This window comes from Bufo bufo, chromosome 2 (genome assembly GCF_905171765.1).
Source record: "Bufo bufo chromosome 2, aBufBuf1.1, whole genome shotgun sequence".
Lineage (NCBI taxonomy): Eukaryota > Metazoa > Chordata > Amphibia > Anura > Bufonidae > Bufo > Bufo bufo.
The window spans coordinates 281,402,688-281,421,629 of record NC_053390.1 but is presented as its reverse complement, the minus strand read 5'-3'; the positions used below and the strand labels follow the sequence as shown (position 1 = coordinate 281,421,629).

Here is an 18,942-nt window from a genome sequence, read left to right as displayed (position 1 = left end):
CTTGTCAGTTTTATGAAAAATAAAATGGCAGCATGTGTTTTGCGGATCTGTGTTTGCGGACCACAAACCACATACGATTGCATGCATGAACTTTTAATAATAGGTCCATTGGAATAAAATCTGCTGAAGTTATTAACAGGCGTAAACCTCTTTACAAATTTGTCACATCTTGCTGTCCGTGTGAAACAAACTGAAATATGCGCTAGCTATGTACCCAATTTTATGTAAATTATGGTGAATGTGTCGGATGAAGGAAGCCTTATCTACATAAACTATAGTGCACTTACACTATATTGCAAAAATTACTTGTAAATGCACTACCAGTCACATTTAATTTTCTTTAAACTGCACAAGATTTATTTTGATATAGAACCTTCGATGTGCCAATCGAATAATGTGTTTGAATGTGTCAATGAATTATCAGTTATGACTATCTGTAGTGATCACTTATAATACCTATACAGTGTCATATGAAAATATAAATCTTTTTCTTTTTCTCAGACGTATATTGGGACACTGCTGGTTTCTATGAACCCATATATGGATCTTGATCTGTATACCCAACATCAGATGAACATGTACCAAGGTGTAAATTTAATTGAGCTGCCTCCACACATGTAAGACTGCACTTATTAAAACTATCTATACATATCAGTTGCAGAGTCATTTTTTGTTGTACTGCCCTATAAAAACCATCATGGTACCTTTTATATATAATCTCAAATCAACGCATATATTGCTGCTCTTGTCTGTTTCTTAGGTTTGTGAACATGTTGTCACTTTTCTCTCCTGCCTCATTCAGGCCTTTGGACATTGTAAAATGCTCTTGCTAAAGCTGGCAATATTTATTAGATATATTGGCAAAACCCCCCCCAAAAAAAAATCACTAAATTTTGCTAAAGTGGGAGAGAGCCAAACTTTGTGTCTTTTTGATTACAGTTTTCTGGTATAAATGGGTTGATAAATGTCCTTTTGTGCACATAGAATTGACTGTATCACTCTTTGTATTGTCTATTTTACTGCCTTTCTTCAGCTATGCAGTTGCAGATAATGCCTATAGGGTGATGTGCACAGAGAGGAACAATCACTGCATACTGATATCCGGAGAAAGTGGATCTGGAAAAACAGAGACATCAAAGAAAACCCTTCAGTATTTGGCTATGGCATGTCCAACCACAGAGAAGATTCACACAATCAGAGACAGGCTTCTCCTTTCGAATCCTGTCCTGGAGGTAACTACAGTACTGTTTATACATGCTATATATGTTTTATGGATTTAAGCACTTTTTACAAATATTTCATATTGATTTTTGTCAGGCTTTTGGAAATGCCAAAACTCTCTGTAATGACAACTCAAGCAGATTTGGAAAATATATGGATGTACAATTTGACTACAAGGTAAAATAAAACATCTGTCCATTGCCATGTCTCAGAAGGAGCTTTCATTTGAAAACATTTGAGATAATGAGATTGGGAGGGGATTAAAGGGGTTATCAACCCCTATAATGCCCCCCAAAATGCCCAGGCACCTCATACAGTATAAGTATAACCTGTATGAGGCATTATAGGTGTTGGATAACCCCTTTAAGGCTGTTACGATTCAGAGCCTCTTCATTGTCACCTTCATCTTTGTTCATGGTTCTGCAGGGTGCGCCGGCTGGAGGACATATTCTTAGCTATTTGATAGAGAAGTCACGGGTGGTCCATCAGAATCAAGGTGAGAGGAACTTCCACATATTCTATCAGTTATTGGAGGGAGGAGAAGATCATCTGATACGTTGGTTGGGCCTGGAGCGTAAACCTGAGCTTTATAGCTACCTTGTCCAAGTAAGAACACAATCTATGGGTCTTTTTTTAAAGTTTTTATATTAACTTAAATAAGATATATCTACAGTATTTTATTTTTCCTAACAAGGGTGAATGTGCCAAAGTAAGTACCATCTGTGACAAGTCAAACTGGAAGCTGGTACGTAGGGCTTTTACTATCATTGAGCTCACTGAGGCGGACATCGAGGTAAGAAACATGTGAGATGATGTGCCTGTTCACCATATAGTTTCTCATCACAATAAAGTAAATGACAGAAAAAGAAGATTGAAAATAGTTGGTGTACAAGACATTGCTGCAAATTACTGTATGTTAGAGGTATTCAAATATTCCTATTAAGGGTTATTTACACAACCATATGTATGTAAAAAATATGGATGACGTCCAGGCTGCATCCGTTTTTTTTGCGGATCCATTGTAACAATACCTATTCGTGTCAGCAAAATTGACAAGAATTGGACACGTATCTTTTTGCGGGACAGCAGAACGGACATAGGTGTGCTGTCCACATTTTTTGTGGCCCCATTGAAATGAATGGGTCTGCATCCAATCCGCAAAAAATACAGATTGCGGATCAAAATTACGGTTGTGTGAATGGGGCCTTTTCTGAACGACATATGCCTTTCAACCCAAGGTAAAAATGAATGTTTGCCCTGTACCTGACCTGAAATGCCACATATATCAATCGATCTTGACATGCAGAATGTTTCTTGTGTTTCCCTTTAAAACAATTGTCAAATTACCATATGTCCTCAATGTTCATATAGCTAAGTTAAAGGGGTTTTCACATAATCAAGAATTATCTGCTATCGACAGGATCACTTAGATCATTTTCACCACATGACGATGTGTGTTGCACAGGGGCGGACTGAGAACTTAAAGTGGCCCTGGAAAGAAACCTAAAAGTGGCCCCAATGTTGTAGATGGATCCAAGTTGACAGAAGGTGGGGCAACACAAGTAGATGGGGCCAGTACAATTTGGCTGGGTTAGCAATACCATAATGCAGCACAGAATAGTATCCCACAGAACCAAATATTCCAATGCAACACAAAATACCTCCCAGAAAATGTCTTTACCCTTAGCATGTTTCTTGGACTTTCTCTACAGTTCCCCCAGTAGTATGGACCCAGCCATCAGCAGTGAGGAAGACTTGCATGGCCATGTGGGCATTGGCCCACCAGGAAAATTCCCTGTAGGGTCTATGGCCAGTCTGCCCCTGTGTATGCATGTGTGTAGGGGGGCTGGATTCATGTAGAATGTAGTCAAGCACTCCATACAACTATACGGGAGGTACAAAAATTGGAGAGCACTTGACCGTTTCTGCAACTCCTATAGAGTTTGTAAGAAAATCAGCATGCAGGCTTGACCACAGCACCATGAAAAGTGCCCACAGTTATTATGTACAAATAAAAGGGAAACTTTAAACCCCTGCACTAGCGATCACTGGGGTTCCAACCATGGTGCCCCCTCAGATCTAACACTTATAATTGGCACTGTGGATAGCTGATAAATTTTGATTGTGGGTAATCTACTTTAATTTGGTGAATGAACAAGTAGGGCACAAATATTTGTACCATACTAGCATACAATCACATGAGGATTATTACGTTTTTTGTTGTTTTGTACTAGAATGAAATTAAAGGGGTTGTCTGCTTTTTACCATTGATAACCTATCCTCAGGATAGGTCACCAATATCAGATCGGCGGGAGTCCGACACCTGGCACCCCCGCCGATCAACTGTATGAGGAGACGGCGCGGACATACCGTCTCCCTTCTCTCTTCCTGTCCACTGCTGCTGTTTTTGACATAGACAACAGCAGCGGTGAACAGGAAGGGAGACTGGAGACGGCATGTGCACCGTCTCCTCATACAGCTGATTGGCAGGGTGCCAGGTGTCGGACCTAGGGGGTCATTTCCGAACTGATGTTCGCCAGTTTTCTAGTATAAATCTGTCGCAGATTTCTTTTCTTACGCCAGGTCTAAAAAACGGGGCGTGGGGTGGGAGGGGTTAGGTCAGCAGGGCCATCTCATTTAAATGTTTGATTCTTTAGTTTTTTATCATTTTGAAAACATTTTAAAACTTATATCAAGGCCCCTCCCAATTTACTACTGCAGTCTATGGGAATTCTCTGTAATTCCTGTTAAGACCTACCACAGGCTTAACAGGTATATTTAGTATGGCAGTCCTAAAAGCCTTCACAAGGGCCCAGGTCGTCATGGCAACTGCAGCATAAAAAGGTTAAATGACCAGGATAGGAGTTGGTTCCAGTGAGATGTTAGATGTATTATACAGCCAGCACCTGCTGCTTATGGATTGGGCTCAGCTTCTGAGCTCGCTCTATACAGTCTTTGCGCACCTCAGACAAACAGTTAGATCCAGATGCGTGACAGGATTAAAACACTAACATTGTGCAATTATATTTAAAGGGACACCATCAAAAAATTTTTATCATATATTACTATGTAATAATTTTTATGAATAAATGAGTGGATAGTTTTCTGGATATAAATTTTTGAAAACACGCCATGTATTCGACTTCTTGCCCTGGCTCTTAACTTCCTCCTTTGTTTGGACTTTTAGTGCCGCAAAAAGCCTAGTTTGACCTCAGTCAGACCATTCGTTGCAACTAGAGAGGGAAGGGGATGAATGACTCAAATACCTCATCATACATTACACTGAAAAGTGTAATGCCTTTCTGTGGACATCTTTATTTAGGCCTATCAGGAGAACAATAGTTCTGTTACCCAAAATCTACAATCTACTATTTTAGTAACAGATAACATATTTATTTCACAGAAGCAGTCAAATAAAGGAGTAAAGGAGTTTTCTCTCTCTGTGTTGACTACTACAGAATGAAAAAGCATTGCATTTTATTTTCGCTCAATTTCTTGTTCAATTATTTAGAATCTCTTTGGATTAGTAGCCAGTGTCTTGCATCTGGGGAACATAAAGTATGAGGAAGACAGCCATGGCCATGCCATAATTAAGAATGGCACACAAATCCAGCTGGTATCAAAGGTAGGTATAATCCTATGTCATGAAAATAATTTTTACTTAAAGGGGTTATCCCAAGGTGATAAATGTAGAATCTCTGGAGGTTGACTACTTGGGTCTAATTTCTAATGGAGCATTGTGCATATATTGTGCTCAGTTCCATTCACTTGCATGGGACTGATGTAGACAGTGTTCTGTCAGTTCTGTACAGGTGAATGTAGCAGTGGACTGTCATGTGCACTACCACTCCATTTAAACATGGTACTTGGGGTTCTCCATTCTCAGGATTGCTGGGGATCCCAGCAGTCAGACCCTTCACTAGGCATAACACAGTGCATCAGTCTTGCCTGGCAGACACTCCTGACATACCAGCTTCAGTAAATACTTGCATTCCCAATGAAATAACAAATCTGGAGTATCTTTTTCAATAACTCTGTGTTGTGATGTTTACCTCTTATTCCTTCTGGAAATATAGGAGTAGAATGCCAATAGGGTGGCTATTACTTCATCAGGAATTAAACATACATATCGGGAGAGATGAAAACCACTCCTGAAGAACTGTGACAAACTGCATATGGTAGAAAAAAAGAACTAGCCTAAGTGTTGCTTTCTGCTTTTTTTATCACAGCTTCTTGGAATTCCTGTGTCCCTGTTACAAGAGGCTTTAACACACAAGAAGATTGAAGCTAGATATGAGCAGGTTTGTTTTATAAGGTTATGTGTTGGATGATCATTTATAGTTCCCTCCAACAAAAAGTGAATAGTACGCTTTTATAGGGCTTCCATACCAACAATACCTGATCTCTCAATGATCTCTGCTTGCTCGACTTTTCAACACTATGTCACTACTGTATCTGTAGCAGGTCATCGTTGCAGCTAGTGATTGGCTGCAGCAGTAACATGCCTCTGTGTCAGAATGCTGGACCAGCAGGCAGATAGTGATGGGCGCAGTGGCGTAACTAGAAATGACTTGGCCCCACAGCAAATTTTTGAATGGGGCCCCCCTCCCCCAGTAAATTTTTTGTGCAACCCCTTCCTTTCATGCCACCCCCATTCCTGTGGCTAGTAAAGATCACTCTCTCAGACCAGGCCCGGCAGCTGTTCCATCCGTTCTCTAAACTGTCTATACTTTCACTGTATATAATTTCATTGTGTAATACTGTTGAGGGGGCCCTGACCAAATCTTTTAGTCCTCCTCCACCTGGATGGGCCCCTTCTGGGTCAGGGCCCCAAAGCAGCCGCTTCCCCTATAGCTACGCCCCTGGATGGGCAACTAGGCAGCATCACTACAGGAGTGGCGGGAAATCTGTGGGATGAGTACTGTTTTATTATGTTTAAACAGCACCCCCAGCACAATACAACATTTAAAAAACAATATGGGCTGATGATCAGGAATGAAAGTTAGTAAGAAAATGTGATTGGCTGATCATGAGCCAGTCTAAACATTCCACTGATCAGCCAGAATTTTTATGGGCATGGAATGGCTCGCTCTCACCATGTAAACAAGGAATGTGCCGCTAACAATGTGCAAACTCTATGGGGATGAAAGGTCATAGCAACGATCGCTTGTCCCCCATGCAGTTTGCATCAGTCCATGAAAAGGCTGTTTAAAGGGAATCTGTCACCAGCGACCTCCCTATCCTACTGTTTGCATAGATTTAGACCTAGCTGTGGTTCATCTGGTTAAAACGCTGGTTTTCTTTAATAGATCTGAGGCTCTATTCCCGAGTTATGATACTTTTTTCTTAATATGCAAATTAGGCCTTTAGTACAATGAAGGCATCGCCATTGCTCTCAATTGCACCCAAACACCACTCATTTTTATGACCAGCACCTCCCTTTGTGCTTTGCCACTGCCTGGTCCTGTCAATCAAAGCAGCTACGGAGGGGCTGACCACAGAAAGGAGTGGACCGTGGGTGCAACAAGAGTAATGGTGACACCTTCATTGCACCAAAGGCCTCATTTGCATATTAAGAAAAAGTATGATAACTCGGGAACGCAGCCTTGGATCAACAAAAGAAGAAGAGTGTAAATCAGATGAGCCACAGCTATGTGTGTATGTAAAGAGTTGGATAGGTCGCTGGTGAGTGGTCACTGACTCCCTTTAAATAAACCTCAATTAATGCGCTATATTGTCGATTGGCTCTTTTTATGTCCTGGCACTGGACCATATAAAAGGACCCTTAGAAGAATTTTCCAGTTTACATCAACATCCTTTAAAATAATTTTTTATGAATGTAATTGTCATTTTCTCATTTATTTATTTTACCTTCATTGCTCCTATCTTCCGGGCATATCTGTTAAAAACCATAAAATGAAAAAATTCCACGACATTCCCAGAAATGTAGATCAAATGTTGTGTTCTTTAATCACCAAAGCGATGCTTCAGTCCTCTTACTGGGACTTTTCTCAAGCATCTTAAAAACCACAGTAATCCTGGAAACCCCTTTAAGCTCTAAGAATGTCTTATCATGATTCTGCTCTCAGGTATTTATCGTTACTTCCAGGTTCTCAGTCCTCTGAACTTAGAGTTGGCCTACTATGCCCGTGATGCCCTTGCCAAAGCAATGTATGGGAGATCCTTCAGCTGGCTTGTTAATAAAATTAACGGATCTCTAGTTAATAAGGTAAAACATCGTATTTTTTGATACTTCTCATTGTATATTTCTAAAATAACATTTATTACTTTCTTTACTCTGGGAGAAAGACAAAAAAGTGGGCTTGGGAAATCAGAGAGTGAATGGTTGGATGGAAAGTTACTCAGGGGTCAGGTGAAGCCATGGCAGGAGGTACCATATTTTCATCCCTTGATGGCAGAACTGTGGTGACAAAGTGATGTGGATTGGCCATAGACGTCACAGGGAAATTTCCCGGTGGGCCGATGCCGAGGGTGCCGCCTGAGCCCTCCTCACAGCTGGCCAGTGGAAGTTTTTGGGGATGTATTTAGTGCTGCTGGCAGTATTTTGTGATGGACTGTGGTATTTGGCTCTATTGGGGTGGTATAATGTGCCACAATATGGTATTGCTGGTCCTGCCTTGCATCAATTTGGACTCAACTACAAAACGGGGCCACTTTTAATATTTTTTCCAGGGCCACTTCAAGTTCCCAGTCTGCCCCTGCCACTGGTCACCTGCCTGTCCCACAGGACACAGTTATGCCACATTCAGACACAGCAAGGTGCAGTACAATACATGTTTCATAAACCCCATTCACTTGTAGCAGATTTTTCCACTGTGGATTGGAGGATATGCTGTGGACTTTGAAATCCACAGTATGCCTGTTATGTCACAGACTTGCCACAGATTTTCACAGTGGATTTCAATTTCAACCTAGGATGCAAGGAACGAAATCAGTGGGCAAACCATGGCAAAACTTGCCTCAGAATCTGCATGTAACATATGAACATCTTTCTACGTATACCTTGTGGTTTTGTTGTGGAATAAGGGTGTGTCCACATGACGGAAATTTCATGCAGAAATCCAGTGCGTATTCTGATTCTGTTTGGGGCCAAAGGAAAATATGTCATAGCCCTATAGAGGAGCTGTCACCTCTCCTGACATGTCTGTTTTAGTAACTACTTGCATTCTCCATGCAATAGCAATTTTGGAGCATCTATTTTTACGGCTCTGTGATGTGCCATTCTTTTATTATTCCTCCTAGGAGTGTATGAATAAATTGCTGGAAGTCTGCAATGGAGTCCGACTGGGCATTTACAGTTGGGAGGTTTCCTTGCACAATTTGACACTGGCAGCACTAATGGATAGTGTCAGACTGTGCAGGGACACACTCCCTACTGGCAATACCCAGTTTGACTTTATTGTAGACTCCTGGAGCCATAATGTTTTTATGTTCCTTTTCACATAGCGATATGAGGGCCTGTTTTTTGCAGTAGAAATTGTACTTTCTAAAGGCACCATTTAATATTGCATAAGATGTAGTGGGAATCTAGAAAAAATTCCAACTGGGGTGGAATTGGAAAAAATATGTAATTCCACCACAGTTTTATGGGTTTTGTTTTTACTGCGTTCTCTATGTGGTAAAACTGAGCTGCGCCCTTAACTCTCTGGGACAGTCTAATTACAACGATACCACATTTGTATTGTTTTTCTTGTGCTTAAAAAAATAAAAACTTAATTTAAATTGAATTTCTTTTTCTTTTCATAGCCATATTCTGACCCCCATAACTTTTTTTATATTTATGTCTAAGGAGCTGTGTTAGAGCTCTTTTTTTTTGAGGGGCAGTCTGTAGTTTTCATAATATAATATCATTTTGGGGTGTGTATGATCTTGTTAACAACTTTTTATTCAATTTTTTGGATAGAGAAAGCGAAGAAAAAAAATTGCAAAATTGCCATTTAGATTTTTTTTGTTATGACATTCACGGTATGGGATAAACACTTCTATATTTTAATTGTTCAAGTGTTTTGGGATGTATCAGTGCATTATTTATTTCTATAGTTTATTTTTATTATGTGGAAAGGGAATGACTTTTTAAAAAATTTTAAGCCCCTCTAGGGGACCTGAACATGTATCATTAGATCACTTCTCCCATACACTACTCTGATTTATGCAGGATATTCTAATGTAGCAGTGTCACCTGCAGACCTCCATAGGAATATAACTCGCAGAGGCTCTAGCCTATCATCACCAATAAACAGCTTTCCCAATCTCAGCGCATCGCTCCTATGGAAAGCCACCTTAGATGCTGTGGTCACAACTGACCAGTTAAATATTGCTGATTGCAGACAGTAGCCCTGGGTGTCTGCTGTGTAAAACAGCAGAAAACCGGTGGCTATGGTACCTGCTCCGCTCTTGAACAGGCGCCATGTTTAAAGTTCCGACATCTACCAATCACATGTAACATCCTGCTCTTTAACTAATCTCTGCTGCCTTCATTCTGGAAAAGGAAGAAACACCATACAGCTCTCGATTTCTCATAAAATACTTTGTTCCTGAGCACTGGCCGAATTTGTGTGACCATGAAACACTAAAATAGAGATGATAAATTTTTAATATTCATGTATCAGTCATGTAGAAAATATGTCATTAAATTAGAAGTGGCCAAGTGGTGATGTGGTGATTTTTCCTCGTCCTATTCATATTTGAATGTGGTTGTATATTTATTTAAACACAACTCTGGTATTAATTACATGCAACTTTTATGTTGGACATCTTCTATGACATTGTGATAATACTTACTATGAACTTGAAATTAACAGGAACCACCAAAGAAAGCTGTAATTGGACTTTTGGACATCTATGGCTTTGAGGTTTTTGAAACAAACAGGTAAGTTGCTAACTCCACTTCCGAAAGTAATGTATCCTTAAATTCAGTAGTTTTGTTAAATTATTGGTGCTCTAATAATATCTTAATTTTTTCTTATTTAACTATATTTACCTTTTTTTAAATTAATATTTGTAATTGTATTATTGCTATTGATTCTTAGATTTTAACACTACATATTGTAAAAATGTACAGTTAGCCATCTATGTTTTCAGTTGGTTTATGTTCTGCTAGGGCACCACTATGTCATTTGCAAGTGGCTCACTGTGGGAGACAAAATTGTATACAACAACCCCAAAAACTCCAACATGGTCAGCATGGTTTTTTTTTCTGATAGGTTCCCTATCTATAATTTCATTGTAAGTCACGGAGAAGGTCACGCTGTCATGTAGTCTTAAAGGGGTTGTGAAAGAATGGGAGTGGGGGCTTTGGCAATCCTTCCATTTGGCCAGACCTGTAAAGGAAAGATTACTTACCTTATTGCTGGCGCTGGCTCCCCGATCCTTCTCCTCCAGGGCGGCAATGCTCCACTGGGCTCTCTCAATGTCAACATCTAGTTTGATATCGCTGCAGCCAATCACTGGCTGTGGCAGTGACTAGTTCTACTCAAATCATGACAAATGATCACATGATGCAAGTGGATTCGGTCTCTGCCATGGCCAGTGATTGGCTGCACTGATGTCAAACCGGCCATTTTTTCCTTCACAGGTCCACCCCCCTCCCCCCATTCTTGCACAAACCCTTTAAGTCATACAGTTAAAATATGATGTTATTATTTCTACTTTTATTGCTAATAGTAAATATATATATATATTTTAATTGCATTGTAATACTGTATCAATTTCTCCAGCTTTGAGCAGTTCTGCATTAATTACTGCAATGAAAAACTGCAGCAGCTCTTCATTGCTATGACACTAAAGGCAGAGCAAGAAGAATATGAAACAGAGGGAATTGAGGTACTGTACAATATCTGCATATTTTTGGGGAATATTTGTTATAGCAATAGTAGCAATTTTTTCTAATTTAGGTTCTGTAAGAAGGTACCCGAAATCATCGTGGATGGAAGGTATGTGTCACCAAGGTTCCTGGCCTCGGTGAAGTAAGAGCCGGTATTTTATGTGTCAGCAGCAGCTGTTGCTAATTGACACCTTGAGATTTAGCATGGCTGTCATAGCTGATCTGGAACGGCTCTTACTGGGAGTAGTCAAAGTGCTGGGTGGGTGACTACTCCCCATGTTCCAGGCCGGGTTGTGCCAGGCATAAAAACCAGCCAGCACTGCCAGGTGGTTGGATTTACCTCCCTCTGACAGTGGAGCTCAGGAGTCTGTGCGCTGTGAACTGAGGGCTGTGCTGTGATTTGAGGTTTGAGCCTGGCTGGAGGACTTGGCGTACAGACCGCTTATGGACTTGATGAGGCTGAACTGCTAACAGGGTGTGAATTAACATCCAGGAAAAAAGGTGACTTTTATTGTTTATGGACTTTCCTTGTGTGTGAACAAACACCAAGCCACCTGCGTTTTATGATTCACCTTATCAGCATTTTGTTATACACCAATGTGTTAATAAACACCGCTGTTTGATTCAAGAACTGTGTACTTTGCCTCTATACTGCATCCGCTAGTCCTAACTACCAGAGCGAATCCCCAGAGTTCCCAAATTGGTGTAGTGCTCTTCTGGAAATGTATACTATATGATTTCATGTTTGTATATTTTTGCTTTTGACACTTCAGTGCAGCTGCAGTCTGATCATATAATCCACAACTGGAGCTCACAGATAATTATTGTCTGCCTCATTTTATTTATTTATTTTTTATAACCAAAAGGCTTAAAATTTATATTGTTACATACATGGAAAATAAAGGATGCATGAGTTAAATTATACACGTCTCAGTGTTAAGCAAGGAGCTATCTATCTCAATTAACTGTCTCTTAACAAAGAAATCCACCTGTACATTACGGTGTTAATTATAATCAACTTGAATACCTCATGCAAAAAAGGGTCAAAATATATATAGAGATGTGTGAGGAAGTTCCCTTGAACTCAAGTGAAATGATAGTTCTCCAAATTTACTCCGACACAAATTGATGAATATCATGGCTTCTAGTAAAATTCAGCCACGGTTCCCAGATCCTATAATATCTGGCCGCGCACGCTCCTGTAATTGATCCCAGTTCCTCCAGCCTGGCTAACTGACCCACCTTCTGCATCCAATGTGTCAAAGCGCCTTCGTTTGTCTCCAGTATAGTGGTATCATGCTTTTAGCAATTAGAATCATCTGTTTCCAGAGAGTGGCATTGAAGGTAGGTGTAGAGTTGGGCAGTGAATTTAGAAATAGTAGTTGTGGTGCCAAGGACGGAGATCTCAGACATACTTTGTCTATTACCCTTTTCACTTTGATCCAAAATGGTTTTATCAAGGTGCATTCCCATCATATATGTATTGGCATCTCCAACATGACGCGGGTATAAGGGGGTTCATAGCGTGTAAGACCACTGGAGTTTTGTCCATCTACTAACTACTTTGTATGAAGACTCTTGCATAGTGATACATCTAGATGGCCCACATGAGTTTTTGTATAGGTTTAAAATATCATGTTTAGAAAGCTTGATATTTAGTTCTCTTTCCCACGCGTCAATATATGCAGGAGTCTGACCCTCTAGATGTTTTGTTAGTATTTTTCAAATGTTGGAAATCAGTTTCGGTATGGTTGCTGTGTGTGCAGCTAATCTTTCGAGATCATGATGTTCTCTTTCTAACATGTGTGTCATAAATTTTACCGGTATATTTTTTAAGTTGAATAAAAACTTAGAATAAGTCAGTGGATCAATCTTAATCTGTGAAATTTTGGACTGGAAAACATCTAATTCCGGAAAAGCACCATCCACCAGCATATCATCCACCTTGTATCTATTTAATATCCTCTGGTTTCCAGTCCCAGTGGTGTTGAAGGGCATGTTTAGGCCCAAAAGATCACCCAAACTGAGAAGCGGGGAGGGATGTTCCCAAAAGGTTAGAAGGAAGTTGTGAACCTGTCCATATTGAGAGAGGGACCTTCGTACGTATAGTTTGTATGAAGGGAATTTATACCAATCTAATATCCTAGTCAATTGTACTTGTATAGATTTACTATGTCCGGGAAACCTATACCACCCAAGTTTTTGGGTTTACTCAGAGTGGACAGGGCCACTCTACACATTCCTTCGAATTCTACTTTGTCAACTTCGATTTGCTCATCTCTAATTATGATCCTGAATACGGTTTAATATGATGTTCAGCCGAATCTCTGTAGGAATGGAGCTCATGAGCAGATGTGGCTAATAAGCAGCAGCACTTGTTTGCAGTCTCCATTACCACAACCCCACATTACCACAGTCTATCTTGTCCATCCTCTCTGTACCTTATGTCTCCTCATGCACTCTATTCCTACAGAGATTCAGCTAAAGCTCTTATCATCTGTATTCAGGATCATAATCCCTGACAAGTAGGAGAGGAGGATGAGGCAGTTCTTTACGTCAGTGTTGTGAAGTAACTTGTCCTCCTGTATGATTAGGACAGGCCTTGTGTGCCCTAATAGGACAGCGATCATTTTGTTTCTCCTAATCATTGCTCCCTAGACAAAACGAGCCATTATAACTAATGAAAGGTATTTGGGAATATATTTATAATAAAGTAATATTTACGTAATTCCATTTTCTTAATTCCCGGAGAACCCCTTTAAAGTACAGTTTGCAGCTATATGATATTTCATATGGACAAAAGTTAATAAATGTGTTCATTCTTAACAGTGGGAACCCGTCCAGTATTTCGACAACAAAATTATTTGTGACTTAATTGAAGAGAAGCACAAGGGAATCATCGCTATAATGGTAATTTATAACACTTTAGTCTCTAATCCTGCTGACAATTCCTCCTGCTCCTCCAATTAATCATTATACAAAAAGTAATCACCAGCCTGTAATCAAGCTCTGCGGTCCCATGAAGCCGAGATCAGTACTTTTAGAACCTCTATGAAATAATGAGGGATGTTGTGACCCACATTGTCTGTTACTAAGCAGGAGTTGGAATGTGCTCATCATATCTCGTCGTAAGGGCTCCTAAATATCAAATTCAGACTTTTAAAACAAAATATTTGTTGATATTTTATAAAATATTGGTGGTTATATGAAAAAACAAAACATTTATTTAATAATGTATTTATCTTCTTAACCTCTTCATGCATTTGGACATAACTTTGCATCCAAATTGCAAGTAATTTACTGCATTTGGACGTACAGTCACATCCAATCTGCTTACCGGGGCTGTGACAAATGGCTAGTCTCTGCAGACTAACCAATCTGAGCGTTTCATTGAGAAAATGCTGGTTTTAGGCTGTGATCTCCATGCTGGAGATTTAAGCCTGAAATCAGGCATGACTGCCACTGTGCCCCCTGATCATTTTAGTGCCCCCAGATGCCCCCTTGTCCCCCATATGCCTCCATTGTTCCTGATGCCTTCTGACGCATCTTCTTCTGTGCCTGCTGTGATGGCAACTGCAGCCATCAGCAGAGAGTGTCAGCTGTAACTTACAGCTGACACACTGCTGCTACGGCCGAAATCTGTGCTGGCACCGATCTCGACAGTTTAACCCTATAGATGCCGTGGTCAGTAGCCGCCCACAGTATCCATGTGGTTGAGAGAGAGGGAGTCCCCTCTATCTTCCATTGGGTCGCCGCTTCTGCGATGGCAGCGGCTAGGGATGAGCGATTTTTAAGATCCAGTGGACCTGATGGCTATACAGTGCATTGCAGTAGTCATCTATTGCAATACTCTGTTGTCACGGCCTATGGTGTGCGCTGTGACACTTTTGCTACACTTGCGGTTGCCCGTGGCAACGTGTTGCTGTGAGCATGCGGTGGCAGTGTCTCGGCCTTCTGGGTGATTGCCCTGACATGGTTGCCACGCATGTTGTTGCCTGCAGCAACGTGTAGCTTTCTATGCTTGTGTGTGCACTTCCCCTTTAAGTGGCTTCCTTCCCTTGTCTGGTGTTGGAAGGGTTAACTCCCTTCCTAGTGTTTTGTTAACATTGGGTTTTTGTGTGTGTGGGTGTGGCTGCTTGGGCTATTTAGCCTCTGCTGGATGCCTGAAGCTGAGGGATACTCCAGCCATGGTGTATGCTGGAGCTATCCTCCTGGTCTTCATATTCCATCTGTCCAGTGAGGGCCACCCTTGTGGTCATAGATGTTTTTATGGTGTCTCACGTTTATTGCAGCTATGGGTGTCCTGGGTTCCTGTGTGGTTGTGGTGTGTGGTCCTCAGGGTCTGATCAGCCTCAGGTACATGGCAGTCTGGACGCCTTTGTAAGACGTCCGGTTGCCATGGCAGCCATCGGCCGCTGTTAGGGATGAGCGAATAGACTTTGGATGAAACATCTGTTGTCGATTCGCATAAAACTTTGTTCTAATACTGTACGGAGCAGGAGCTCCATACAGTATTAGAATGTATTGGCTCCAATAAGCCGAAGTTATAGCCATCAAAAAATAATGTAAAAAACACTGACGGAATTGCTGTTTTTGTCACCTCACCTCTACAAAAAAAATAAACAAGTGATCAAAAAGTCGTATGTACCCCAAAATGATACCAATAAAAACTGCAACCCGTCCTGCAAAAAACAAGTCCCTACACAGCTACATTGGTGAAAAAATGTAAATGTTTTAAATTGCAATTTTTTCCCACTTCACCTCCGCAGAAAAATGGTATAAAAAGTGATCAAAAAGACATATGTACCCAAAAATTATACCATTCAAAATTACAGCACATCCCGCAAAAAAGCAAGCCCCCACACAGCTACATTGGTGAAAAAATTTAAATGTTATGGCCCCTAAAAAAAAATTCAGAAAATTACATGTTAGAAAATCCTGATGTCACTCCTTCCCTTCTGAGTGCTGCTGCGCCCCCAAACAGTGGTTTACGACCACATATATGGTGTTGCTGTATTCAGGAAAAAAAAATTCATAACAAATAGTGGAGTGCATTTTCTCCTGTTACCCCTTGTGAAAATAAAAAAAATGGGGCTAAAGCAACATTAGTTAATTTTTCATATTCACAGCCATGTGTTTATAAATTCTATGAAAAGCTTGTTGGGTCAAAGCATTCAGTTCACCCCTAGATTTATTCCTTGAGGGGGTTAGTTTCCAAAATGGGGTCACTTTTTGGGGTTTTCCTTCTGGGGGTACCTCACGGTCTCTTCAAATGTGACATAGCACCTGAAAACCATTCCAGCAAAATCTGCCCTCCTTTAACAATATGGCGCTCCTTTCCTTCTGCGCCTTGCCGTGTGCCCATACAACAGTTTACGACCACATATGGGGTGTTTCTGTAAACTGCAGAATCAGGGTAATAAATATTGGGGTTTGTTTGGCTGTTAACCCTTGCAGTGTTACAGGAAAAATGGATTCAAATGGAAAATCTGCACAAAAAAAAATATATAATTTTAAAATTTCCCCTCTATTTTGCTTTCATTCTTGTGGAATACCTAAAGGGTTAACAGTTTGTAAAATCAGTTTAGAGGGGTGTGGTTTCTAAAATGGGGTAATTTATGGGTGGTGTCTACTATGTACGCTCCACAAAGTGATTTCATAACTCAACTGGTCCTTAAAAAAGTGGGTTTTGACAATTTTCTTAAAAATTTTCAAATTTGCTTCTAAACTTCTAAGCCTTCTAACTTCCTTAAAAAATAAAATGACATTTACAAAATGATCCAAACATAAAGTAGACATATGGGGAATGTTACATAATAACTATTTTATGAAGTATCACTATCTGTCTTAAAAGCGGAGAAATTTTAATTTTGAAAAGCAAATTTTAGGCAAATTTGGGATTTTTATGCATAAAGGTAAAATGTATCAACTCAAATTTACCACTAACATGAAGTATGATGTATCACGAGAAATCAATTTCTGATTGGCTTGGATAAGTAAAAGCATTCCAAAGTTATTACCACATAAACTGAAACATGTCAGATTTGAAAAATGGGGCTCCGGCACTTGGTCCAATCTGGCTGTCGCTTGAATGGGTTAAAGGGGTTGTGCAGTGGCATAATATTGAAGACTATGCTCAGGATAGGTCATCCATATCAGATTGGCAGGTGTCTGATCACAGGGGGTGCCGACAGTAGGACCCCCGCCGATATGATAACCTATTGTGAGGATAGGTCATCAATATTATGCCACTGCACAACCCTTTAAATAAGATTTCTCACATATATTCAATTAGCATATGCAAAGAAAAAGCTGATATAATGTTATCACAAAAACCTCTTGCATATGATCTCATCATGTTTTTCTTTATCTTACACTAGCAGAAAGACCCGGCTTCGCACGGGTATATTTCATCCATTTCATTTAATGTTTGTGTGTGTCGTTAAAAGATAACAGTGACCTTTACAGCACCATGCCCCTTTAACAGTGAAGTCCACAGTCCCTAACCCCTTAACACTGACCCCCCCCCCCACTGTGCCTCGCCACTTTAAAATGGGATCTCCACAGCAGCCCATCCCCTTAACTTTGACCCTCACAGTACCCCGCCCCTTTAACAGTGAGTTTCACAGCACTCCACTCCCTTGACAGTGACCTCCTCAGGTGCCCGCCCCCTTAACAGTGACCTCCACAGTACCCTGCTACCTTAACAGTGACCTCCACAGCAGTTGCCACTTGAATAGTGGCCCCTGCCATCTTAAGAGTGACCTCCACAGTGTCCGCCCCTTTAACAGTGACCTCCACAGCGGCCTGCCCCTTAACAGTAACATCCACAGTGAATGCCCTCACCTCCACAGCGCCCTGCTCCTTTAATGCTAGGGCTACACGAAGACATGTGCCGTGCTACATTTTGTCTCAACAATTTTTATAATGATAGGCTATGGTGTCGCGCTGCGACATGTGACATGCTGCCCAGTCATAAGGTTTTGGAACCGCGCTGCTGGAAACTATGTGTTCCGGTCACAAATGGATGGTGCAAGGGTATCAGCCCCTCTCATCGACACCATCTTCAGGGGCGATGGCCTGAAGAAGCGAGGCAGCGAAACCCGGGTCGGGCAGGAACGTGACGATCACTTTGTATTTTTATGCCTTTTGTCTACTGACCTGTTAGGAGTAGGTCTGGGAGGATCGTATCCTTTGGGTGTCGATGAGAGGGGCTGATACCCTTGCACCATCCATTTGTGACCGGAACACATAGTTTCCAGCAGCGCGGTTCCAAAACCTTATGACTTGCCTTTGCCAGTGTGAACAACCTACCACACGATTCCGGGACCAGCAGCAGCGCAAGTAATTGTCCGTGTTGGGACACAGGACTGACTTTCTGTTCTATTTTGTATGTGACATGCTGCGACTGCGACACGACAGTTGCAAAAAACCCATCCATGTCACATGTCGCAGTGCAACACCATGGACTATCATTATAAAAATTGTCGCGAGACATTGGTGCGACATCAAGGTCGCGTGACACATGTCGTCGTGTAGCCCTAGCCTAAAGCTGACCTATAGCAGTGAAGAAAAATGGCTGGGTTGTTATGGAAACCTGGAGTAAAACTGTGTGTATGTGGAGACTAAGGGCCATGCGAGCTTTTATTGGCTGATAAGGGACATGTGACCGTGCGTATGGCAGTTGGGATTTGAAGAGAAAGACTTGCCAGCTTGTATTGGCTACTGCAGGTCATTTTTGGGAATATCCTAGGAACGGTACGTCCTAGAGAGCTGAGACTCCTACAAGATTTCTTTCCAGGTAGCAAGGGATGTGTATACCAAGTTTCATTGAAATCGATGGTTGCGTTTTTGAGTGATCACGGAACATACATACA

At 41.0% G+C, this 18,942-nt stretch overlaps 1 protein-coding gene across 1 annotated transcript in view; it reads left to right on the top strand.

Annotated features, from left to right (window-relative positions):
- MYO1H (myosin IH) overlaps nt 1-18,942 on the top strand; it is a 198,915-nt gene that overhangs the window by 18,765 nt on the left and 161,208 nt on the right. The window contains exons 3-13 of the mRNA XM_040419688.1: nt 502-617; nt 1,034-1,232; nt 1,318-1,398; nt 1,648-1,827; nt 1,916-2,014; nt 4,733-4,846; nt 5,451-5,522; nt 7,331-7,450; nt 10,044-10,111; nt 10,959-11,064; nt 13,895-13,975. Of these exons, the coding sequence (XP_040275622.1) occupies nt 502-617; nt 1,034-1,232; nt 1,318-1,398; nt 1,648-1,827; nt 1,916-2,014; nt 4,733-4,846; nt 5,451-5,522; nt 7,331-7,450; nt 10,044-10,111; nt 10,959-11,064; nt 13,895-13,975 (1,236 nt within the window). The remainder of the gene's footprint in view (nt 1-501; nt 618-1,033; nt 1,233-1,317; nt 1,399-1,647; nt 1,828-1,915; nt 2,015-4,732; nt 4,847-5,450; nt 5,523-7,330; nt 7,451-10,043; nt 10,112-10,958; nt 11,065-13,894; nt 13,976-18,942) is intronic.